This window comes from Cetorhinus maximus, chromosome 15, assembly GCF_964194155.1.
Source record: "Cetorhinus maximus chromosome 15, sCetMax3.hap1.1, whole genome shotgun sequence".
NCBI classification, from domain to species: domain Eukaryota; kingdom Metazoa; phylum Chordata; class Chondrichthyes; order Lamniformes; family Cetorhinidae; genus Cetorhinus; species Cetorhinus maximus.
The window spans coordinates 10214779-10241487 of NC_135893.1; the positions used below are offsets into that span (position 1 = coordinate 10214779).

The 26709-nt window shown below is 45.3% G+C and overlaps 1 protein-coding gene across 2 annotated transcripts in view; it reads left to right on the forward strand.

Annotated features, from left to right (window-relative positions):
• Window positions 1-26709, forward strand: part of agrn (agrin) — a 474755-nt gene that overhangs the window by 427225 nt on the left and 20821 nt on the right. For both annotated transcript variants that reach the window (XM_078557865.1, XM_078557866.1), the window contains 7 exons: window positions 1932-2066; window positions 7244-7340; window positions 9409-9573; window positions 11504-11615; window positions 20208-20324; window positions 22481-22670; window positions 25830-25917. In XM_078557865.1, coding sequence (XP_078413991.1) covers window positions 1932-2066; window positions 7244-7340; window positions 9409-9573; window positions 11504-11615; window positions 20208-20324; window positions 22481-22670; window positions 25830-25917 — 904 coding nt within the window. The remainder of the gene's footprint in view (window positions 1-1931; window positions 2067-7243; window positions 7341-9408; window positions 9574-11503; window positions 11616-20207; window positions 20325-22480; window positions 22671-25829; window positions 25918-26709) is intronic.

A 26709-nucleotide genomic window follows, 5' to 3' on the forward strand; every position in this document is an offset into this window, starting at 1 on the left:
GACCCCAGAACAATCCGGAAGGCCAATGTCTTATTAGGTAGGGTAGTCGTAGCTGGACAAGCAGCGGGAAGCTTAGCAGTGCCTTAACTAGTTCTGACTAGTTAAGCTGCAGCTGTATCCATGCCCGAAACCTTCCTTAGCTCTGGCTTCGTGTTAATCTGTTAACTAAGTGGGACATGTCCCCTTCAGAGAGAGAGTGTACGACAACAGCAGGCAAACGGAAAGTATGTCCGTGTGCATTTTTCAGGAGTTGGAGGTTTGGAATCACTTAGGCATGGTGATGGCTTTCTGAGTGGGTAATACACAGCTCACAGAAAATCCATCAAAGCATACGAGTAACAATGAACATCTTCTCCTGGTCGATACTCATGATTCAATCTATGGAGAACTTGCCAGTCTCCAAGCTCCAAGTTTAGTAACTTAAGAAATTTCGCTTTTTTCAGAGGGAACCAGATGCCACAGTTTAATTATAACATTGTCCTTTCATCAGTGGAACCTGGGTTTCATGCAGCACAGATGGACGGGGCGAAGAACCTGCCCTGTTAGTTATGTGGGTTCCGCTTGAAGCATGTTAGAAAAGATCCCAGTAAATATCGACTCACTGCAGAAAACTCTCCCATAGTCTGACGTGTGAATTGTAACTGAAATTTACGGGCAGAGTTTCGCCCTCGTCGGGCGGGCTCGGTGGGGGCAGTCGGGAAGCCGCCCGCCGCCCACAATCGGGGCCAGTCCGCGATTTCACCCCGACGGGCCGATGGAGGACCGCCCAGCGTAAAATGCACGTGGCAGCGCTCAGTGCAGCCTGCGTGGCCGGGGCGGGGGGCACAGAGCTGCCTCAGGGAGATGAACATTTCTCAAAGTAAAAAAATAAAGAATTTTAAGGTGTTTAAAAAAAAAGCCCCCTCATGTGACTCTGAGACACGAGCAGGGACATGTTAGAAATTAAGAAGAATTTTTTTTTTAATGACGGATCGAAACCCCATCCCGCCTGTGGACGAGGTTTCGCCAAAAAATGCAACGTTTGCTCGTCAACCTTAAGGTTGGGTGGGCAGCGAAAAGTTTTAATCAATTGGATCGTTAATGGCCTTAATAGATCTTTTAATTGACGCTGCAGCCAACTCCCACGCGTCCCCACCGACCGAAATATCGCACATCTCTTTACGCTTGAGCGGGTCGGGCACACGCCCACCCACTCAGCGAAAAACCCTGGCCTATATTTCTGACCTGAGAGTCCACAAGGTTGTCTGATTTGGAAAACAAAAAAGTTGACATATTGGTGCAGGTGGAGGTGCACGCTAATGTTGAGGCACATTGTTGGGGCACAATGGATCAAACCTTGCTTAAGGGAATCGAGGGGTCTGTGGACGCTGGGTGGGGAATGTGGAGTTGAGATAGAAGATCAGACATGATCTTAGTGACTGACAGAGCAGGCTCGAGGAGCTGCATGGCTTATGTTCTTACTTGGCCTTTCTCCCAGCTTTCTGCCTGATCAGGCACATTGTTAGAAGCTGTTTTGGGGGGTCCAAATGAAAAAATGTTGCATTTTCAGACATTGAGATTTTCCACAATACTTGCGTTCCTTAAGGATTGAGGGTGTAGAACATGCCCTTCGAACAGAAAATACTTCCCCCCCTCCCCCAGACTTTCTTTCAACCTCGCTCCATCTATTGTTCAGTTTTCACACACAATTCCACATCCTCTAGGTGAGGGACCAATAAGTTTAATTTACAGGTCTTTGCCAGATCGGCCCTTGAGCTGCCTAATAGAAAGTGCGTGTGCAAGAGTAATCCATGAGCCGTTTGCCTTCTTCATTATTATTATTTTTAGAATTTCTTCATGGTTGCTAGCGTGTGTAATGTAGATTCGAATTGTAAGATGGTATTTGGTTGCTAATGGGTGGCTAATGAAATTTAACACCTCCATCCTTCCAGGACCAACTTGTGCAGATGAGCACAACCCATGTGACCCCAACCCATGCCATCCATCAGCCAAATGCTTGGTGCTACCTGAAGGCGGGGCAAAGTGCGAATGTCCGATGGGGCGCGAGGGAGAGTTCTGTGAAAGAGGTAAAATCTAGTGCTGCAATTTCACCTCAAAACGAGCAGGAAATCAACAGCGGCAGACTTCGGTTCAGTGACGAGTGTTGTTAACGGTTAGAATTGAGATTAATCAATGCTATTATTGTTCAGTCAGGAGCACTTTTCACTAGAAACCGGTGTGCGATCAAATATAAAATATGAGCAACACATTGATTGATGATGATAAATTTTTTCTGCTAATGTTAAAGGGCCTCAACTGATTTCATGATTTCTTTTGTTTCCTTTGTGAAATTTGTGTCGGGGTGAACATACAAACACAGGCATTGCGCACAGCTGTGCCAGCAGCAATCACTGTTACTTATCTTTGGGGAAGAGTGATTTAATTTCAGATGCTACTTGGAGATTTGAAGACAGAACAGAAAATTACCAGTTTAAGGATCAGCTGAAATTGCTCTCTGGTGCAGAGTGAAAAAAAAGTTTTTGCCTTTTTGGAAATAAAATGAAGCTGAATAGCTGATCAAATGCTATCGAGGCCAGAGAAGCATCAACTCAGGAACATACGTTCGAATGGGTTTGACTTAGAAGCAGAGCTGTGAAGTTACTGCTCCTAATTGCTAACCATCTTTGAGAACCTTGGAGCAAAGGAGATTGAGGAGAGATTTTATAGACGTGTGCAAGATTATGACAGGTTTAGATAAGGCAGGCAAAGGAATGATATTCCCACTAGTTGATTGTACAAGGACTAGAGGACACAGATTTGAGGTTTTAGGCAAGAGATGTAGGGCAGGATGTGAGGAGGAACTTTTTAACGCAGCGAGTGGTAATGATGCTGCCTATGAGGATGGTGGAAGCAGAGTCAGCGCATGATTTCAAAAAGAAATTGGGCACTTGAAAAGGGCTACGGGGATGGAGCAGGGGAAGGGGACTGATTGGATTGCTCCATAGAGAACTGGCATAAACTCAATGGGCCGAATAGCCTCCTTTTGTGCCGTTACAACTCTCTGACAATCAGCAGATTGAAGATGCTAAGAAGAAAGGATGTAGATGATCATTTTACGTTGCAGTGTGATGGATTCTTGTGTCACTTGGTCCATGCAAGTAAGACCTGTGGAATGAAACTGGTTGGAGTTGAACTTAATCCAACCTCTTAAGTTTTGTTTCATCCATAGAGTTTTAGCTCCTTAATGACGTGTCTTTAATTGGTTGTTTCACTCAGCAGATGGAGTTGGCATAAATGCTTAAAGGATAAATTATTTAAATCCTGCAGAGGAGAAGGGAGTTTACAAGTTAATTGGATTTTATTTATTGCATGCCTGATATAATTCGCCTGATATAATTCTTTAAAATGTACTGCGTGGATGAGAGAGAATTGTTACATGAGAAAGGACCGGAAGAGAAAAAAATGTGAAACCTCCACAATTAAATCATTTTGACAGGCAAAAGGGATGAGGCTAGGGCTGAAATTGTGGGGTGTTGCCTTGGGACTGACTGCACAGCTGTCGCTGTTCACTACCTCACCAATAAGTGGCACTCTAAGTTCGTAGAGTGTTGTTTCATTCAGCACTAATGTGCAAACTACTTCCTGCTGTCCTCCCAGACAGGCTGAGATTTTGAGGAGCTGACTTGCCCCAACTGAACCTGATTTCCACGAGACTCTACCTGAATATAGAATACACCGGAACTTTGCGACAGCGGGACTTTACGGTCCCGTCGAAGTCAGTGGAGTTTAGAGTGGCTCGCCGCATTTTACAGCCCTGTCCTCACTGCAATGGGGCCGTAATATTCCGGCCCGGCTGTTTCAGTAGGTCAAAGATTCGATACTACATTCTCCTCGTGGGACATGCGGATTGGGTAGATTATTCAAATCTGCCTTGGTTCCAAGATTACAGTTGAATTAATAGTCACGACTGTTCTGCCACTGACTCTTTTCACTACTCTGCGTACCTCAATAGAAACAAGCCTCATCCTTGGTTCTGTGGATGAGTTTCTAGTAGCTGGAGTGTGATCTGATTTCTGGGACTTTCTAGATGAAAAGGCAAGTGCTTAACACTTAACACGACAGGCAGGAGAGAGTTACTGCCAACCATTATAAAAAGGCACATAAAATATAAAACAGTTTGAATCCATTTATTCTCCTTCCGCCCCTTGCCTCTTTAAACTGATTATTTTGAGGAGCTACTCTACGTTGCATTTAACATGCTACACAAGGATTATTCAACCTGTTCGACATTTTCCCAAGAGAATACATAGTGCTGTAGCATTGACAAGATTCAAAGCAGTCTGCGCTGAATGATAAAATGTCAGTTGAAGAAGTGCTAAAAGAATGAATATTATGTTTTTGGTTGAACGAGTACTCTTTCATTGACAGAGCTCAAGGGTAAGAATATTTCATGTCATCTTTGCAAAACCTTGGAAGTGCCTGATCGCTCAGGATTCCCTCAACCCCGGCCTGTTTCATGAATAGAAATTTATCGATTTAAAAAAATTGTGACTGAAATCCATTTCCCTGAACCATGCATTAAAATGGAGATTTATTGTTGCGCTGTAGAATTATCATCTAAGTAGTGTGGCAAAATTGCGCAGACAGAAGTCTGCTTTCTTTCTGACAGCCTCCAGAGATTGTTCCGAGTGATAATTTTCATGTGTGAACCAGGACAGATAATCAAAGCATGACTGAAACTTAGCAATGGGAGGCTTTACAGCCAAGACTGATCCATGTTGTAGGGTGTTGGTTATAGTTCGGTGGGTCTGAAGTAGTCTTCATGGTCATATGTAAGTTAACTGCAACTCTTTATTGACTCTTAGAACTATTTTTATAAATATACAGTAAAGTGTACAAGCTAGGAGCTGTCTCCATGCTTGCTGGTACACACAGCTCTGTCCAACTCCCAACTAACCCTGGGTGCAGATCGTGTGCTCTCTTATGTCACAGTGTGAGCAGTACTGTACTTAGTCCCACATTAACCCTATATGTGCCAGACCCTTATACTACAATCTTGTGCTCACAAGATTCCCCACACGGTGAAATTTAATCCGGGTGATGGGGTCTTGCCTGCCAGCTGCAGAGCCGGTGAGAATCCCACTTCCTTTGGGGAAGACCTGCCATTCTAAGTGGTCAGCGGCAGGCCTGCCCCAGGATCAAGGGCCCCAGGGATTGAAATCCGAACCCCCCCAACCCCTGCCCTCAATCCTTGAGCTGCCGATCAGTCAGAGACTAGCAGCTCTCCATTGCCATCAGTGCCACCGGTAGCTGCTGGCAATGCACCCACCAGAGGCCCAGGATCAGCGAGGGACCCTGGCCACAGGGAGGGTGAGAGCAGGGTGAGGGTTATAGAAAGGGATTGCTGGCTAGTGGGAGGTGTTGGGGAGTATCGGAAGGAAGGGCAAGGGGTGGTTCTCAGCAGCAACCTACTGCCCCCAACCCCCCTGCCCACAGCCCCCACATCCCTCCCGATGCCAGGTCCCTCAATCAGGCACTGGGTACCTGAGAGCAAAGGATCCCCCTGGGAGTCCGCAAGTAAACCCAACAGGGCTTCACTTTTTGAGCTCGCTGTAAGGCGAGTCCCCCACCCATGGGATGAGACCCTTAAGTGGGATTGTCCGCTTAAAGGCTTCAATTAGTGGGTGGGGGGTGGGGTGCGTAGTGGCAGGAAGGCCATCCATGAGCCTTCCCACCCTGGACTTAATCAGGGCAGCGGCTGGAAGACGCTGGGGTTCCCACCCAGCATCGTTAAATGCCCCCTCCAGTTCCCAACTTGCCTCGGGGAGGGCATTAAGTTCTGAATTACGGTGCAACAGTCAGTCGTGGGGAGCCCTGGCTAATTTTGTGTTCTCCCTTTGTAACCTCATAGCACCTGAATCGCTGTGCCAGCTGACAACAGGTAACTTGGTGCAGGTCAAGATACACACCTGATGTTTCTAGCCTGGGTAGCTCACTGCCACACGAGGTGGTGTATTGCTTTCCATGCCTGTAGGTAACTGATATGTAAATGCAAGTTGTTGTTGTGAGCCATTGGGGACCTATTGTAAAGTGGAAGCCTTGAAGTTGAAGTGCTGCTCACGCAGTGAACTGTGATTATTCACATCCAGCAAAGTCCCCCTCCCCTGTACCACAACCAACTGTTGCCTCTTCTTGTGCAAGCCTACCCTCTGAGTTTTAGCAGGCTATTTAACTAAGTGAAGGTCAGAGCAGAATCTGTACAGTTCTCTCTGTATATTCCCGTGCACTTTCTAGCAGAGGCAACTGGATGTCGATCAGGAGCAAGGGCCCTGGCCGAGTGTCTTTTTTTCACTCCTCTTCCTCACTGGCTTTGAAACCCTGCCTCTGTTTGCACCTTTCTTAATACTTTGACTGGTATACAGGATCCAAGTCTGAAGCTTTTCTGGATGGCATTAACCAATTCTATGCCAGGCCAATGATCCACTCACTGACCCAACAACATAGCCCTCTCTGAAAGCCCCTCCCTATCTCCCACCCTCGGACTGCAGTGAACCCACCCCTTCTGCGGAAGTCCTGCCCCAACCCTGACAATTGAATCTCCTCCCTTGGTGAAATCCTCCTGTGCCTCATTGCTGGAATTCCCCTCTGTGACACCCCTCCCCAAAGAAATCCGCCCAGGATGGAGAACGTTCCATTCAGATTTCCCCTCTCATGTCTCTGGAGCTGTTTGTTGAGGTGGATGTACAAAGCCACTAGAGGCAGCTTGCTCCTTGGAATCTGATCCCAAGTAGCCATCATTCACTTGTGAGCCTAGACGTTGAATGGCAGTAAACCATGTCACCGTGGGTGGCATCACAAGCCAGCTGGTCCTGTTCTCTCCCAATAACAACAACCGTTACACTAAATAGCCTTTCGTTTCCATTTTATCTGGTCTTTTGGCACCTGTTTAGCTTCTAGTGTCCTCCAATGAAAAGGTTTGCACAGATCACCATTTTAGCAAGCAAGTTGGCGAAGGCGGGAGAATGTGGTTGAGAAACTTATCAGCCATGATTGAATGGCGGAGCAGACTCGATGGGCCGAATGGCCTAATTTCTGCTCTTATGTCTTATGGTCTTATAAGTTAAAACATAGCTTTTGAAATCTTAGCTTTTCAGAGGTGCCTGTTGTCGGGTCAGCTTTCTTTGAAATGTTTTAAGGCCTAAGCCGATGCCACATTAGGTTTGACCTCATTATATTTACAACAGCGTCTTTTGTTTTGCCCTAGAAGCTGAGCAGAGCCAGGCCACTGCCTTCATCCCAGAGTTTAATGGACTTTCGTACCTCGAAATGAATGGAATCCACACGTTTGTCAGCGACTTGCTGTGAGTTCAGTTGGTGCTTAGGAAATGTGCTAAAATTAGACTCGGCCAGTGCTCTGCCTGTGTACACACATCACTGAAATTCCCCTCCGAACAATTTCCAAAATAGAGAACTTACAATGACCCTTACTGATCATCTCCTCTATAAACCAATTCCCAAATTAAAACACTTTTTTGGCCTTTTTTTTCAAACTGGAAATATTGTGCGTTTACAAATGTTAATTCAATGATGTGGAATAGAACCAATATTTGCTGACAGTATAAATTTAGGTGAGGAAAAACACAGAAAGACTGCACATGGGTGTAGACCGATAGAACAGGTAAGTGGCAAATATATACAAGTGTGAAGTAATACAATCTGGTGAAGGGAAATATACCTTAAATGGAAAAATCCTTATTGTGTGAGAAAACTTAAGAGTTCAGATGCACTTGAATTTTTTGAAAATGGAGTTTCAGGCGGGACAAAAACAATGAAATTACTTTTTAAATATTTCTTTCACGGGACATGGGCATCATTTGTTGCCCATCCCTAATTGCCCATGAACTGGGTATCTTACTCAGCCATTTCAGAGGACAGCTAAGAGTCAGCCACATTGCTGTGGGTCTGGAGTCACATGTAGGCCAGACCAGATAAGGATGGCAGATTTCCTTCCCTTAAGGACATTAGTGAACCAGATGGGTTTTTCTAACAATCAAGGTCACCATCACTGAGACTAGCTTCATATACCGGATTCTTAATAATTACATTTAAATTCCACCAGCTGCCATGGTGGGTTTTGAACTCATGTCCTCAGAGCGTTAGCCTGGGCTCTGGATTACTAGTCCAGTGACATTACCACCATATCACCGTCTCCCCATTAATGGGATTCTGGTTTTAACATTTTGACATTGAATGGTCAAGGAAGGAGGTGAGGATAAATCTGTATAAGATATTAATAGGGCAGTAGTTGGGGCATATTGGGCATCCCACTTTGATGAAGTTATTAAATGGTCACCTTGGGTATTAAAACTTCTCTGATTGCAATACTGATACATAAGGGAGACTCCTTTTAGGAAGGTCCATGAGGCACTGATAATTTAACTCGGGCTGCTCAACTTTGGACCATTGAACACCAGATTCTACCCAAATCAGAAGTGGTAGACCATTTAAACAATCTTTAACTTACCAAATTACTGAAATATTGCTGAACTTTTCTACGCAGAAACTTGAGAGATTTGTGTTCAATTGCAGCGAGCTAGCCTGTTTCTCATTGTTTGCTCGTCAACATCTGTTTAAATGATCTTTGGAATTGGCAGTGTGACATGAAATATCCTTCGAAATATTCAGGGTTCAAGAGAAAGAACATGGGGTTTAACTACACTGTTAGAGTGTTAAGTACTGATTGGAGGCCCATGCTCTCACGGATCAGGAAACTTAAGTTGAATTTCTTGATCTTATCCTTTCCCGTACTCTTCAAATGCATCTCCTTGACTGCTTGTCGATGGGGGAATAGTGTCGACGATAACACAAGGAGCCATCTATAGATTAGCCCATTCAGACTTGGGAAGACAGTGGCAAGTGTAATGTCACTTTGACTAGTAGCCCAGAGGCCCAGGCTCATCCTCCGGTGTCACAGGTTCAAATACCACCACAGCAGCAGGTGCAATTTAAATCCAATTAATAACTTTTTAAAATCTGGAGTTGAGAGTTAGTCTCGATGATGGTGACTGTAAAATTATCATCGATTGTCATAAAAACCGATCTGGTTCACTGATGTCCTTTAGGGAAGGAAATCTGCCACCCTTACCCGGCCTGGCCTACATGTGACTCCAGACCCACAGCCATGTGGTTGTTTCTTAACCGCCCTCTGAAATGGCCAAGCAAACCACTCAGTTCAAGGGCAATGAGGGATGGGCGACAACTGCTGGTCTTGTCAGTGACGCTCACATCCCAGGAAAGAATAAATGAAACAAAACTTCGGATGTCGGGAGTGAATTGCGAGACTGAATAATTCCAAAGGGTAGTTGAAATGAGCGGGAAGAAGCAAAATCTACTTATTAACGTGACTGTAAATGTGATGTCTGATTACAGTCAGAAGCTGTCCATGGAGGTGGTCTTCTTGGCAATGGATCGCAATGGAATGATATTTTACAATGGGCAAAAGACAGATGGCCGTGGAGATTTTGTTTCCTTAAACCTACGTGATGGTTACTTAGAGTTTAAATATGACCTTGGAAAAGGACCAGCAGTAATCAGGTAATGCTGAGAAAATGTACACCATCGTGATTTACTGTAGTGATAAGACTCTTACCGTCTAACCCTTGGAAAGAAAGAAAGAACAGCTCTTTGAGATTAATAATATTTGTTTGTGTAAATCCTAGCTGTCCTGGCACTTTCTGGGGTTTCTATTCCACAAAGCTGCTCTCAACCCTCATCTAGTTATAGATATTTTTTCCCTGCAGCATTCATAGTATTAATTAGGTGCGATTGAATGAATTGCACGGGTGAGAATTCGCATGCATAAATTAAATTGGTTCATTTTGTGATGGGCTACCTCAGTGAACAATGTGAACACAATTTACCCTTTAAAGCCTTTTCTCTAACTGGCAATTTGTGAAAGGCGAAACCCGTAACATGCTAACGTTAGTAAATATTGACGAAGGCATTAGCTGGTCCTGAATTCATTTTGGTCAGAAGCCTAACATAAACGGGCAAATAAACAATAGGCTGTAAAGTTCATGAGAAAAACAAATGTGTCCGACTTGGTTGACTGCCCTTTATACTGTGAAGTCTTTCTTACTCATTGGCTAGAGTTAGACTTCCCAGCTCTGCCTGGATGGAATCCTGGAGACCACATCACGTGATCTCATCTTCCCAACTATTGGTTGCCCCACCTGTCCATTCTCATGGATGGCGATGCCTTTGCAAAGCCGATTGGAAAAGAGAGACACTCTTCATTAGCCGATTGACTGTCAGCAAGCAGCCTTTACTTTTCCAGCTCCAGCATTTTTATAACCAATAGACAAAGGCGCTGAGAGAAAATATATTCTGTCCAATGTCCTTGATGATCTTCCTCCTGGTCGCTCTCAACAGTGTCCCGGAGGTTAACCTTCAATACCTGAAGACTCCAAGGGGAGGATTTTCTCCTCACCAGGTGGGCGGGCCCGGAAGCAGCCGTGCAACGGTCCGCCCGCCACCCACGATCAGGCCCCGACCACGATTTCACGCTAGCTGGCCAATTAACTGCCAGCCAGCGTGAATCTCGCACTGAAACGTCCAGCGCTGCTGGGGGTGGGGGGGGGGAGGAGGGCGAGCGCGGAAGTCAGTGAGTGTGCGGGAGCCCCGCTCAGTGAAATCTCCCTGAAGGCACAGAGCTGCTTCAGGGAACTGAAGGTTTTTAACCTTTACAAATAAAGATTTTAAAATGAAGGAAGGCGTCCCCTCGTGTGACTCTGTCACGTGAGCAGGGACAAGTTAAAAATGAGTTTTGAAAGTTTTAATATTTTTCTTAATCACTCTTCGAAACCTCATCCCGCCCCCGTGGGTGAGGTCTCGCAAAGGCCGCTTGGCCTATTCGCCCGCCCACCAAACATAAGGTGGGACAGGGGGCAGGGAAAAATTCAGTTTAATTAATTAATTAATGGGCTTAACAGCCTCCCTAATTGTTGGCAGGCGTGCTGCCGACTCTCCTCGCGCGCACACGCAGACCGAAATATCGCCCAAATGCGCGATGACTTCAAGACGCTTGCCCAACATCATCGCACGTGTGTGTCGGGCGAGTGCCCGGACACTGAGGTGAAAATTCAGCCCCAGGAAAGACCTGGAGGCCTGAGGTAGAATATAAGCCTAACCTTTTCCTTTTTGTATATCCTGTAACACCTTAAGTTAAATTCTGCGTGTGATTGTAAAATCCAATCCAATGAATTGCCCCAAGAGAACTCATCTTCTGAGAAGCCATTGGCACCAAGAACATGTCTCGAGGAAACTTGTGAGCAGCTTAGACACAATTTTCTACAGGTGGCCAGCAGATAAGACTCCCTATCAGCAATGTGTGTACATTATCATGATGGAATAGGAAGGTTGCGACTGTAGTGATTGTTTTCTCAATTAACAATGCTTGAAATACTATTACCCATTCTCATTTAAAGCTAAAAATGGCTGATGTAGTTTTCCTTTATTAAAATAGGAGTAAGGAACGCATCCCACTGAATGTTTGGAATGTGGTTACTGTTGAAAGAAATGGACGGAAAGGATTAATGACCATTAATAAGGGTGAACCCATCACTGGTGAATCCCCGGTAAGTAGCAAGGAATAACTTTTTATTGTTGGCTGCAAATTGTTCAGATTTCAGAATGTATCTCAGATGTTCTGGGCCATGGGAGACTTTGCTGCTGCTTTCTCAGGTTATTCGTGGTGGCAGGGAAGTTTCTCTCTGTACATCACCATCGGGTTCTGATCTTGGTCAACAGGTATGAGCTCCTCAGTCAAGAAGCTGCCACTCTTCAAAGTCTAGACTGATTTAAGCAGCCTCTTAAACAAGAATGTAATTTGCAGCAAGCCGGCGATTCCTAATATGAGAGCGCATGGTGACCCGTAAGCCTGCACGTTTTCCACATCCTATCCAATGATGTTATTCTTGAGATGCTGGAATACCGCAGTCCTCCTTTGCATACTCCCTCGAGACAATTGTGCCAGCCGTAAGTGGCAGAGGAAATTTCAGTAACATTGACTCGCAGTTCACAACTGCACTGGTCAATATTATTGTAACCAGTTCTCGCTGTAGGTTTTCTGGGCTCTTGTATCATTCCTCTCGAGATGATGCTGCAGTAACTTTGGTGTTTCTGGGTTTTTTTTGGGATAAGGGCCTGTTGAGTCTGGCTTATGGATGAGAATTAGTTGATGCATGTTGGTGGCTGTGCGATGCTGTAGAGTTCTGTAGAGGATGGTGTGATAGAGAGGATGCCATATGCAATTTCTCTGGTGGGATTTTAGTTGCAAATGGGGTGTTTTTTTGGATAACGTTCCCTCAAGTGTTTTTGTTCCTCACCCCTTTCCCTAGTTGTGAAAATCGGCTGGAGTAACCCTCCTTTCCCCTAGGTCTCAAATAGTTTCTGCTTGATACTTCCTGACTGTGATCGTGGCTGCTGTATCTGAGATTGTGAAATGTTGAACAATCGTATATGTTTTGGCAGAAGAATATAAAAAGTAAAAGCTGCTTTTAACAGCTGTATGCAGTTGGGAACATTCATACAATTGCAATGAATGTTCTGACTCAAATTCAACACAAGATTAGCTGCTTTGTTTCCAAATGGCTCTCCCCGCATAGGTAGCACACTACTGACACCTGTCTCCCAACCAGAGAAATGCAGGTTTCTGTGCAAGGTCTGCCAGGAATTCGAGGAATCCCAGTATTTGGAGCGCAGTTTTGGTGTTTGGCTATGCTACTTAACAGGTATAAGATGCATGTAATGGGCTTGGAAAATCAAATTCTGGCTGTTGTCTTGCTCAGTCAGGACATGCCACTAGGTGGCTGATTGTGGAGCTGTGATCACTGTAGTTAAGAAGGAACCTGCACCCCAAACCATCCAACCCTCCCTAATGGCCCCTGCAGGAATGTGTATGGAAGTGGTGAAAGGTAACAATTTTCTGTTATCCATAAGGGTAATGAATCCATTGAGGGTCTCCAGTGAACTTCAATGATGATCAAATAAATCAAATTATTCTTTCACGGGGTGTGTATTGCTGGCTGGGCCAGCATTTATCCCCCATCCCTAACTGCCCTCGAGAAGGTGGTGGTGAGCCGCCTTCTTGAACCGTTGCAGGCCATGTAGTGTAGGTGCACCCACAGTGCTGTTAGGGAGGAAGTTACAGGTTTTGACCCAGCGACAGTGAAGGAACGGTCATATATTTCCAAGTCAGGATGGTGAGTGACTTGGAGGGGAACTTGCAGATGCAGCGGTGTTCCCAGGCACCTGCCGCCCTTGACCTTCGAGGTGTTCGAGGTGACAGGTTTGGAAGGTGCTGTTGAATGAGCTTTGGTGAGTTGCTGCAGGGCATCTTGTAGATGGTACACACTGCTGCCACTGTGCGTTGGTGGCAGAGGGAGTCACTCATCCAGGCAAGAGGAGAGTATTCTATCACACTCGTGACTTGAGTCTTATAGATGGTGGACAGGCTTTGGGGATTTCCTCCTGTCTCCATTTTATTAGTGCAGACCTTAGTCAATCGGGTTTTACTGATCTGGTTGAGCATTTTGTTTATGGCCTGGATGGCCATGACAATCAAAGAAGCCACTACAAAGACATTTCCTGTGTGCAGCTCCCTATTCCCCAACAGCGTCATAGGAGAGTCGAATTTACACTTGAATAGGATCCTGAATAGTTTACCTGATTATGATGGCAGGCAATGGGGCTGTGAGGGGAATGGGGAAAGAATGGCAACCCATTGGTTAACTGAGTCAACACAGTCGTCTGATCAAATACAGAAGAAAAGGTTGGGGAGTATTCAAATAATATAATGAACGATAAAGGGATCACTTTATCACTGAAGTTTAGGACCAGTTCTGATACGAAAAAGCAGAAAATAGACTTGCCTTTAGTCAGGGCTTCATGTGCGGAGGAGTTCTCATTGCTATATCGGTTCAAAGATGTTGTCTTCCCTGTGGTTTCAGTGCAGAGGATTGCTATACCTGTGAGCTGGTGAGATGGTAGTAGCTGTGTGGGTGGTGTATGCTTGCAAATGTGATGAGGCATAGGCTACTGAAGTCATGAAACCCAAAAATCTTCTTCTAAAAGCCCCAGCTGTGACTGCCACCAGGGCTGGAACGAAGTGGATGGCATCCTTTATCGCGAGATATGGAAAACTTCAACAATTCTAAACTTACTATTCTAACTTAAAAGTAGTGGTCCAAAAATCTGAGCGTGTCCACAAATGGTGATATTCGGCTTCAGGCTTGGTTAGCACTGAGCCAGCGAGCTGAGTGTGCCTAATGGACATCCCCAGGCAGTTTAATTGGCAGCAAAAAAAGGGTCTCGAAGATTCCTCAGGATAGCCATTGAAGGGAGGGCAGTTGGAGAGGGGAAGGTGGGGTCTGTTAGAAGAGTAGCAGTGACCGGATTGAGAGGGGAACCGCAGACTGGATGGGTGGGAAATGGTCTGCAGCGATCAGAAAGGGCGAAAACCGAGACGGGGAGAGGAGTGAGGTAGCGTCGGCGATCAGAAGGGAGGTGATGGTGATACGTGGTTGCCGGCAGAGGCTTGCACGGTTTTAATGGGGGACCCTGAGGCGTATTCCTGCGCCTCCCAGCTCCACATTCAGGCAAGTCTATTTTAAAAACTTACTGGCTGCAGCCTGTAATGGTCCCTTCAAGGGCAGCCATTTATAGAACTGGTTTCCTTTGGAGCTGGCACAGTGCTGGCTTCATTCGCAGCAACCCAGTATTACGGAGGAGTTTACAAACAGGGCTCTAGGCCCTTTATTTAAACATGCATACCTGTTTCAGGTGTGGGCCCTTAAAGGCAGCAAAATCACATTGCCACCACCAAGATGGTGGCGTTGCATTTCCAGCCTGTCATGAGCACGCCCTTCCTGCCCACCATATTGGAGGTTTAGGAGGCTGCTCAGCAGCAAAAACATGCTGGGTGGACGAAATTGTGGTGATCAGTAAATCTTTGTACAGCAGCCTGAGACATTTATTTCAGTTGAACCAACAAGCTGAAAATAGGTTCCATGCAAAGAGTTTGGGAGGGGTAGAGTTATTAGTGGAAAGACGAATCTCTCAGAAGTAGTTGTCATGTTGGGGCATGTTGCTGTTGCTGTAACACAGAGGGGGTAGGGTTTAAGTTTACACGGTGATTTTTTTTCCCATCTCGCCGGACTGGGCCGGATAGTGAGAGAGGGCTGGTTAGTTCTTCCGCAGAAGCAGCTGGAGTTGGGGTGGTAGGAATGGAATTTAGCCCCAGGGGCAGGGTCAAGGTCAGGGTCAGATCACTCATCCAGAATCCATGGCTAATGGTTTTAACGAAGTTCTCTTTTTTTCAGCCAAATGCACTTGCATGGGTTGTGGCTCTGTGGAGGGATATGCAAAACATTGTAGTCAATGCATTTACAGTATGAGCACTGAAAGACTCTAATTTTCCAGATGATTTTCTATCTCTAACAAAGCGGCTTGTAGCCATTGGAGTATTGTTTATGTTTTGGTTGGGTATTATGTGTTTAAATGTGTATTCCTTATCTTACACTTACTGATTCCCTTTTTTTCTCTTTTTTTGTACTTATTCTGATGTGCTTTCTGGATTTAAGAAATCGCGCAAGGTAAAACAAAACAAAACACAACCAAAAGAATTGATTTCATCATTCAATCACAACTTCTTTTTCCCATTCTAAGCTCATCCAATTCCATTGCTAAACGTAGAGGTAGTTGTAGAGCATATAGTTTTGCATTTTATACTCTCCTCAAAAGTCCGGTCATTAAATGTCAGTGGCAATAAGCACAGGCTAAATGAAGGCGGAGATTCAGTGGGCCTCAGTGTACTTAGTGATGCCAGATGGCCAACCCGTTCCTGTCCAGTTCTGACCTCTGAGCTTTCGCTATACTCGCTGAGTGGAATTTACTGCTCTCACCCGCACCGCGTTTGGTGGTATTTAATCGGGCGGTGGGCTGGACCCACCCAGTTAAGCCCGTGGTGGAAAGGCTCGTGAGTGGCCTTCCTGCCCCGCTGCCAATTGAGGCCCTTTAAGTAGGCAACTCATGCCCACTTGGGCGCCTCAACCTCCTGCCACTGGTCTTCACCCAGCAGCAGCAGCAGGGGACTCGCCATGCAGGAGACTGAAAAGAAAACCTTGTCAGCATTGCTTGGGAGCTTCTGTTGGAGCGAGGTGGGGGGAGAGGGGTGGTGGGGATTGGGGGGGGGTGGCGGAGTCCCTCGTTCAAAGGCACTCAGCGCCTGATCGAGGATCCTACGTGGGGAAGGGTGGGGGGGCGGGGGCACCCTGAGAGCCACACCCCTGCCCTTGCTGCTGACCCCCACCCTCCAACCTGCTCACCCCACCAACCCTTCCTGCCATCAATCACCTTGGCTCCCTCAGCAATCCTGAGCCTCTGGTGGGTTGCATTACCGGCAGCCACCACCTGGTGTTGCCGCCAAGCAGTGAAGTGCTGCCGGCCTCGATTGGTCAGCTGCTGACAGCAGGCGGGGCCTGCGCTCCCAGGGTCCTGGATCGGCGGGAAGGCCCGCCACTGCCAAGGTAACTGCCCGATTGACACCTCATTCGGCGAGCCTTCCTGGAAAGAGGTGACACAGGCTCTCGCTGGCTCTCCCGTCAGCAGGTGAGACCCCCTGTCACCCACATTAAATTCCACCCACTGTGTTTGCGTTGCTGCTATCCTGAGCTATCGAGCAATCTTCCTTTGCCATCCTTTTGTTATCTAAAGTGACCTTTTTGCCCTGCTTAGACACTGACCACAGGGACTGTGCTGATAAGGAGACACCTCAACTTGGGCCTCTCACAGCGCACAATTTATGGTCTAAATCCTTGGCTTCCGGTGCTCTGACAGGTATATCACACTTTGCCGGGTAGGGGAAGGAAACAAGCAATAACTCATTTGGGTTTCCAACCACAGTCCCTCTGCCACCGTTACCAGCTGCCCCAGCTGATGGGCAGTCCAGAACATTCTCTGACCCTGACGACTGCCTCCACTTGACCCCTGCTCTAACCCTTCACTACTGTGACCATTTCAGTGTCATCGTATCGTGTTCCCTACAGGCAGCAAGGAAGCCAGTACTAAATTTGCTCTGTCTCCAAGTTACAATAGAACAAAAGAACAGTGTTTAAGAGCAATTTATTCTAAATGGAAAACAGGAAAAATGAAATCAGGACCATAAAAGGACAAAGTACTAAAATAGAGTAAAGAAAAAAATAAAATATCAAGCCAAAATAGCAAGAATAAGGAAAGTAAAAGGAAAATAAAAGGCCTAAGAGCCAACAAATAAAGACAAATAAGGACATGAACATGAAGCAACATACAGAGGGAAAAAGAAGTAATTTAATTTTCAGAGCATCAATTTTTACCTTTATATTTTTGCAGTAAGCACCATGCAAGATGCATTTGTTCGATGATCTGACCCTCTTCGACATCTTTATAAACTAACATTGCAAATTCATCTCAGCTACAGAGAGATTGTTGCAGCAAGTTTTAACCTGTTGCCACAAAGTCCACAAGTTCCTGTATTGGAGTTGCCACCACTCTTTTCATCTTCACACCAGAAAATAACCCTGAGATGTAAATTTTCAATTACCTTGGGTCAGAGAATAGGTGCGGCTTTAGCTAAAGTGAAACAAAAATACAGAATATTATTGGATGAGTAAAAGGAAAAAATGAACTGCTGAGAGTCTGAAATAAAACAGAGAAATGCTGGAGAATAAATACACTGTAGATCAGTTCTGTATACGAAAAAGAAAGCACATTATTCACTGATCTTTTCTTTTCTGACCTTGATAATCTGGTCTCCCAGCAAGGACGGGAGCCCAGGATTTACCAGCCACTAGAATCAAATTTTAGGTTTAATTAGATGACTATTCCAGAGAAAAGCTTTTAACAATGTTTAACTTGGCCTTGATGGCCAGTGTTACGTTTTATCAGCTAACCAGCCACTCGCTAACCATGAAAAGTTACATACGTGCCAAATTTTTTTGTTAGTTTACATTCTAACAATATTCCCAACAAATGCACTCGGGAACCATCCTTTTCTCTTAAAACGACAGCAGAACAAGTACAAACCGAAAATAGTGAACTGTAACGCTAACATTGTCACCCCCAGTCCGATCTTTCATAACAGCCTTTGAGTAAAACTTCCAATTATACAAATAAATTAGCAAATTCATGGAATGAGGACCTCAATAACTGTAGAAATTATTTTGACAAAAAGAAAGTAATGCGACAGGAAGAACGTTCTTTATGACGAAGGCAGTGTTAGTCCCAGTCAGCCCACTTGAAGGCTTGCTTAGAGTTCTGATATTAGAGAAAGAAACAGGACCTCATTTTCCCGTCAATTGCTTTCCGCTTTTACCACCTGTCGCCTATTTCCAGTGGTCTTTTATTTTTGATTAGAATGCTGCCCCTTTTGACGATCCAACAAATTAAGTTGGGTTTCAGGATGTGTGGAAAATAAAAAGTTGCACCTTTTAGAAATACACATAATTCCATCTTTAGCATTCCAGTGTGACTTGCATGATTAGTAGTAGCTTAGTTTTTTTTTAAAAAAATGCCCAGTTGGCTCTTCCGACCTCAGATAGCTTTTAGAAAAATGTGCAGTAATGCTCTGTACATTTAAAACCTGAAGTGCCTGTGCTAGTCTTTACTAAAGGATTTGATGTTTATCATTATAAACAGGCAAGGTCATCACTAACTTGAGAAACATGACATTATGTTGTATGTGTGTGTGTGTGCCCATGAGACTTTTACTGAATTTGTTTGACATTATTCATTCATCTCATATATTTTTAATCTTGTCTTGCATTCCCATTTGGCATACATGAGCTCATATGGCTACCCGTGGTCTGTTCCTGGTTACTCGTTGATCGCAGCACTTGACGGGGGATTGTGAAAGGGATTTATTTGCCATTGCTGAAAAAAATATCCATTAGGACGTAACACAAATGGTCACAGTTTTTTTTGAGTGAAGTTGCAAAGGCCAAGTTTGCCGTTTAGTAACACATTGATCCCAGTGATAACGAAAAAAAAAAAGTACTGCCTGCCCAAAGAAGTTGCTATCTGGGACATTTAAATTAAACTAGAGCACTCCTGAGCCTCCACTCTGCCCTGAAACCAGTGCCCACGCCTGACAGCTGAGACTTAAAAATTGGATGATGGACAGAAGGTAAATAATCCAGGATATCCATATATGTTTGTGTTAATTAATAAGCGCACTTCGATTTGGACTCCTGTCCTGTCATGTGTGGGGCTCTATTTTAAATATATACTAGTTTGAACAAGTCACTGGCGTGATCTGATCCGGAATTTTACACACAGACGCCAGCTGTTAGCTGGTATTTTTGAGAGTCTTTAACACTAGCTTTTGGGGAGGGCAGAATGGCAGGTTTAGGAAAAAGGTCCGAATGAGTGCTTTCCTGGTTAGCAGCAGACCACCTCGCCTCACACAATGTTCACAAACATTTTGACAAGCGAGAAGTTCTGTATTAGGATATTTAAAAAACAGCTTTTTAAAGCTGTTCTTCAGAAGTAACTAAGCATTACCCTTGTCAATCATAAACTTGTGCTGAAATGTGGTAAGTAGGGTTCCTCCTTTAAAAGAAAAACACAAATGGCTGACTTGTAAACAGGAACAGACTCCAGGAGCATAGTGTGAAGCAGATACAATGCTGCATACCCGGAATAGCTGTGTTTCAATTCCATTTCACCAAGAATTTTGTTCAGTTATTCTTTCTTTTTTCCATGAACTGTATTTGGGCTTTGTTCTGAACGACTTGTCAGTTGTTCAGCCCAAGTGTAGTCCCCTAGCAACATGCACCCCATACCTTATCTAGTGTGTTACCCCATCGTTACGGATTTATATTGCTAATTATTGCACCGAAGCTTAAAGTCAGTCTATGTTGAAAAACAGTCAACCTAGCCTATTATTAAAAGTGACTATGGAATGAAAAGCTCTCGGTATATGACTCTATTGCAGCAATGCTGCTTCTTCGACTTTAACACACACAAAAAAAAACCCCCATCAGAACGAAACCTTTATTGTGACGGTAACAGACTGACTTTTCGTTGAAATATTGTGCTATGTCTGGCTTATGGGGCTCGATGTGTAATTATTTAAACAAATAACATCCCGGCGAGATCATGTAATTAAATGTGAAGATGTTCTTCATCCAAAGACCCCGCACACAGCACTGAACCTCAAGGAAACCTTGTATGTGGGCGGAGCACCGGATTTCAATAAATTTGCCCGTGCAGCTGCAATCACCTCTGGATTTAATGGAGCAATTCAGAAGGTAAGTATAATTAGAACATTTATTAAATTGTCCCCGAGTAGGAATCGGGGACGAAGAACTGATTAAAAACGATTAGTTATTCCTGTTAATTCGATTCCTTAATTCCTTACTCCCGGATTGGAGGCTAATCTTATCATTCCGATATTTACCCGGCATTTGTGCCGATCATTACTCAGTTTTTAATTTGTTGCGTGAATGTTCTGTTAATTGCGTTTCGGATGTATTTTTGTTACGTGTTCTGAATTTTGAGGTTAAGCAGTGTTTTTTTTTGATTAAAGTAAAAGCCAGGAGTTGGCACAGTGGCAACAAGAGCTTGCATTTTGTTTTCCTTCAGTGCACAACACTTACTCGTGAAAAACACCTTGTTTTTCTGTTTTGTAAGAACAGAAACACCATTATTTCCCCCAAATTATATCCCCCAAACTTTCCTACTCATGCACTGTCTGCACCGAGAAAAAAAAATGCAACCTCTTGTGGGCACCCAACACCCTTAAAATGGCACTCCGAGCAGTACGCTCGGAGGGGTTAGAGCGCCTTGGCTTCTATTCAGTAATTCAGCCCGAGAACATGGCTGCGATTGGGAATTCCGCGCAGTGGGAGTTCACAGAAATGGACCGCATCCCATTTGGTGGTGACCACAGCCAGGATCTTCCAGTCCCACTAAAAGTCAGTGGACTTTTAGCTGGCCCGCCGCCTCCCCCCCACCGCGACAGGTCCCACCACGGCAGGACCGGAAAATCCCGGCCCATGTTAATGGACCATAACCTTAAAATTGAAACTGGGCCACTTGGGGTGATGTCAGGGAGCACATCTTCATACAAAAGGGTAGTAGAAATCTAGAACACTGTCCATCCGGAAAGCTGCTCAGGCTGGGGGTGAATTGGAAATTTCAAAACTGAGATTGATGGATTTTAGGTAAGCAGTGATATTACGGATCATAGAAACAAGGCAGATCCTTGGAATTATGATACAGGCAGAAGGGGTTCAAGGGACTGAGTGGTTTATTCCTGTAGCTATCCAAAGTATTGTATCGTGGGCCAAATTTTCAGTGAAGGCCGGACTGTGAATCAGATTTTGGAGGGGTGGGGCCTGGGGGGCGTGGCACAATTTGGTGCCATTGTATTGGTTCCCCGCCACGACCCCAACCCGAGCCATTTCCAGAGGCTGGCTCTGGGTCGGATTGGCTACCTGAGAGTAGCTATAATTATCTGCAAATGAATTTAACCAAGGGGCCGACTGGGATTTCCAGTTGGCAATGCAGGCAGCCCGCATTAACCCTGGCCAGCATGGTCAGCTCAGGGTGGGAAAGGGGTGAGGGGGGTCTCGCAATTGTTCCTGTACCAGTAACAGCCACCAAGCCACAGCTTCAGCCGCTGGCCAACCACTGGGGGTGTTGCCCTTCCAGGATCATGCCCAGGCAGCTATGGCTGTTCCAAAAATGAAAAGAAATACCTGGCCTTCTCCTTCTCCTCCCTCTCCCTCTCCTTCTCCTCTCTCTCCGTCTCCTCCTCCTCCCTCTCCCTCTCCTTCTCCCTCTCCCTCTCCCTCTCCCTCTCCCTCTCCCTCTCCCTCTCCCTCTCCCTCTCCCTCTCCCCCTTCTCCTCCCTCTCCCTCTCCTTCTCCTTCTCCTTCTCCTCCCTCTCCCTCTCCCTTCTCCTTCTCATCCCTCTCCCTCTCCCTTTATCTCTCTCTCTGTCTCCACGCCCCCCCCCCATTGTCAGGTTGGCAGCTCCCACCTCAGCCAATGGATGAGTGCTAGAGGGCCTCCCATTGGCCCTCCAGTGGCGGGAGTCCACCCTCCATCCCTGATTGGAAGGTGAGCCAGCTCCCTGGCCTTTAATTGTCTCCCCATTTCAAAATAGCATTGGATGTGTCTATATCAAGTCATACAGGGTGGGGACCCAAAATTAGCTCTCATGCTGGGTCCCTGAACCCTGAATGAAAATTCAGCCGAAAATTCAGCCCTTGATGTCTATTTAGTTGATGGGTTGAGCTTTGTTGTTTTAAAAAGAAGCTTGAATTTTTGGAACTAAGTTCATCAAAGCAAAATAGCTCATTAGCCTACTTTACGGAATTAGTGCTTTTTGCCTCTTTCTTCAGTTTAAAAAGTGGTAACCATTTTATAATTGTTTTCCCCTTCTGCATTTGCTCCCTAGCTTTCAATAAAATCTGTTCCACTCCTTAAAAAAGAAAACATCAGAAAGGCCATGGAAATCTCCAATTACCGCTCACACCCCTGTGTGGCAAGGCGGAATCCGTGCCTCAATGGTGGAATCTGCAGCCCAAGGCTCGGGGAATATGATTGCATGTGCCAGCGTGGGTTTTCAGGATCACAGTGTGAGAAAGGTAGGGTAATCTGTGTTTTTGTGTGAAAATGTGGTAGTTACCCCCTCGTTTCTCAGTTGTTTGCCCCGTTAAGGCATTGACTCTTTACTCCACCATGAATCTTCTCTGATGGGTTAGCAGAGGCCCATCACGGGCCTAAGGCATAATACTGACTTTCGCACATTTCCAACTAGAGTCACTTTATGGTGATCAGAAGCGGGAACACTTGCTGATTTTCCTCCTGTCGAACAGAGAGCTGAGGTCAATTACAGAAAGAAAGACTTGGGGCAGAATTCTCCCTTTGACAAGCAGGGGTCAGGCCCGCTCACCGACAGCGCAGTAAAATGACGCGCGGTGATGTCAGGCAGGGGTCCCAACATCACTGCGCCTCATTTACGTTTTCAGTTCGGCGGGCGTGCATCCGAGCCGGCTGTGTGCCCACCGAACTATCAAAGGCCTATTAAAGCCTATTGAAAAGTAATTAAAACAGTTAAAGGAGGTGACGTCCAACCTTAAGGTCGGCGGGCAGGCGAAGAGCCCAGGCAGCCTTCAGAGAAAACATGAAACCTCATCCACGGGCAGGATGAGGTTTCATGAGGGATTAATTTGTGTTACATTTTTAATAAAAGTTATTGACATGTCCCAGCTCATGTGACAGTGTCACATTGAGGGGACATGTCTATAAAAATTTTTCTGATTATTTATTATCTTTTTAAAAGTAACACTGATCTCCCTGAGGCAGCACTTTGCGCATGCACGTAAGAGTGCACTCCTGGCTAAGGGAATCCCACCCTCCCCGCCCGCACAAGGAGCGCTCAGCGCTTCTGAGCGAACGTCACGCTGGACGGGCCTTAATTGGCCCGCCTACGTAAAATGGCGGCAAACATGCCCGCTCCCACACAACCCCCCCCACCCCGACAGGGGGAAACATGAATTCTTCCACCTATAGGGGGGTTGTGCAGAGGCAGGCGGGGTGGGTGCAAACCTGATCGGGGACGTGCCGCCATTTAACATGGGCGGGCCAATTAAGGCCCGTCCAGCGTGACGCTCGCCCGGAAGCGCTGAGCGCTCCCTGTGTGGGCGGGGAGGGGGATTCCCTGAGCCGGGAGTGCGCGCTCTCGCGCATGCGCGTGGAAGAGCACAGAGATCTCCCTGAGGCACGGAGGTGCCTTGGAAACCGGTTTGACCTGTGTAAATTTAAATAAAGGGAAATAAAAACTTTTAAAACGTGTCCCCTCATGTGACACTGTCACATGAGCTGGGTCATGTGAAAGAAATATTTTAAAAATTTTTATTGACTTTTAAAACACTTCATGAAACCTCATCCCGCCCGTGGATGAGGTTCCATGAAAAATGCGAAGGCCGCCTGGGCTCTTCGCCTGCCCCCCCGCCGACCTTAAGGTTGGACGGGCAGCTCAGCTAATTGAATTAATGACTATTTAAATGGCCTTAATAAGCCTTTGACAGTTCGGCGGGCGTGCAGCCAGTCACGGTTGTACTGTGGGGAAACACAACAGCAAGCTCCCACAAACAACAAAACGAGGTAATCTGTTTTTGGTGATGTTGATTGAGGGATAAACATTGACCAGGACACCAGGGGAAATGGCCTTTAGACCTTTTACATCCACCCACAACAGGCAGATGAGTCCTTAGTCTAAAGTCTTATCTGAAAGACAGCTCTTCCGACAGTGCCATACTCCCTTAGTGCTGCAGTGGAGTGTCACTTTTATGCTCAAGTCCTGGAGTGGGATTTGAACCCAGAACCTTGCGATTTGGAGGCAAGTGTGCTACCAACTGAGCTGCAGCTGACACTGCTCAAGTATAGATCAATTAACTTGGCATAGACAACAAAGCTGTGACACCCCTGGCCTCCTCAATTCATTGGATAAGTTTACCAGGCCATTATCGGAACGGAGTTGCCTCTTGTTAATATCGATAAATGAATGTTGTCCATAGAAGGCTATCTGTACTTTATAACCACAGATTTTCTCTTAAATGTAATGAGTAATCTGTCATATTATGTACAGTTACAGGATCATTGTAAATACTGGGTTTTTTTGTGAATCTAAGAACTCACCTATGTTTATTTTAATTCTATGATTAGCAAAATAATTAGCAGGGTTTTTTTTGTACTTCAGTCAATGTTATCCAAGGAAAATCTTCATTAACACATAGCCTGAGGAACCCTCTTTACCAGACCCATCAGAGACTCTAGTTCACAATTTAAATTCAGGAAGAAATCCGTGTGTTTTCATTTCTGTTTCTGTTGTTCTTCTTAAGGTACTTGGGTTGTGGTGGAATGTCAGTTACCTGCAATACTTCACTCAAAATGGCGACGTTTTGTGTAAAGCCAGTCAATGCATTATCAATAGTTTGTACACGGGAGATGGATTACCAGTTTGCTCGATATCCACACCCCGAGTCTACTCGGGACACATTCCTTAGGGGGTAACTCATGACAGTTGGAACGCTGGTTTAATTCTCTCCTGCTTTTCTCCACCTCAGTCCTCCAGACCAACTGCAAAGCGATCAGTTCGTGTCCATACAGTCACCCAGCTCCACGAACTCAATACAGGGTGGGGAATCAGATCTGGGACTTTCCTACCTTGTATGAGTCAGTCCCATTTTGGGCAGTGTAGTGGCTGACTTCACCATTTGGGAATCCCTGAAAACAAATGTGACTGATGCACTGTAAAAATTAAAGGACAGACATGAGATGAATTACTGATATAAGTGGACATGTTGGGGTGCAGCGGTTGCATATTTCATTCACTCCAACACTTTTTGAGGAAATCTGTTGAACATAGTTGCTGTCTCCCCCCACAAAGCAGAGAAGCTAGTTTGAGATGTGTCCAAGAGTGGCAAGGCTAAGCCATCGTTATTTTAAGCTCAGGCTCCATTGCTTTATTTGTCAGCCTCCTGTTACTAAGGATACGAGTGGACGAGATTTCAATTTGTACCTAAACAGGCCAGCAAGCAAACGTTATAGCGTCATAAGCCACTTAAAGATATGACTTGAAACCTGCCAGTTGTGACATTTCACATTATATGCCTTTCTGTTCAGAATTGAAAATTGCAAATGCCCCTGTTGGGACATTCATAGCATGCCATGTATTTAGTTTTATTCTGAAATTAATGGTTGAATGTAATTGTACTATATTGTTTTCCCTGTTTCTACAGCACTTGAAGAGAAGTCAGCGGGTGAAAGTGAATCTATAGCTTTTAATGGACGGACATTCATAGAATATCACAATTCAGTAACAAGGAGGTATGTCGTGTTTCTCACACATGAGTGATTGCTGGTCCAATGTTCAGTACTTGACATATTCAAAGACCTAATTGGCTTGAAATTTATTTTCTCCCCAACTTTGAGGCACTTTGCACCATTCACCGCCTCAGCAAATGAACAGCAACACCTTTTTCTCCAGCCTCTGCTTTAACACCACTGACGTACATTAAGATGTTTTTGATTAACTTGGCCATCAATATTTCCCGCCGTTTTGTCAGCACACTTCTTTAATGTTGTGAGAACAATAACAGGGCAAAAAAACAAAACTAGGATGTGTGTTTTTCACCACACGTACGACCTTGGGGCTGTCCTGGTCCCAATTTGCACATCACCTGAAAGCATCGACACTCAGTGTATGATTCCTGTATGAGTTCTGATTTTCGTATCACATGGGTTAAGCTGCTTTTGGTGGAAATTCCTGCTTTGGGGAATGAGGGCTTTGCTTCCTTTTCAAGGTCCCATTCTGACCAGCAAATATAGAGAACGATTACTGCAAGGTGGTGTTCACCCTGAAAGACAGCTGCAATTCTGAAGCTCCCTCAAGATTTGGCAGAACTCATGCACTGAAAATGAGGAGGGTTCAAATGTCAGTCCAGGTTAGGTAAGGTTAGGGAGGCCAAGATCCACCATAAAAACATCCAGTCTGGCTCTTGATTTTTGAATTGTTTTAATTCTGAAGTGTATTGTGTGTCACTTTAAGTATACTGATATACAGAAATCCAAACATGAAGCAGATTTATATTACCAGAAAACTCTCCTTGCTTTCCTTTG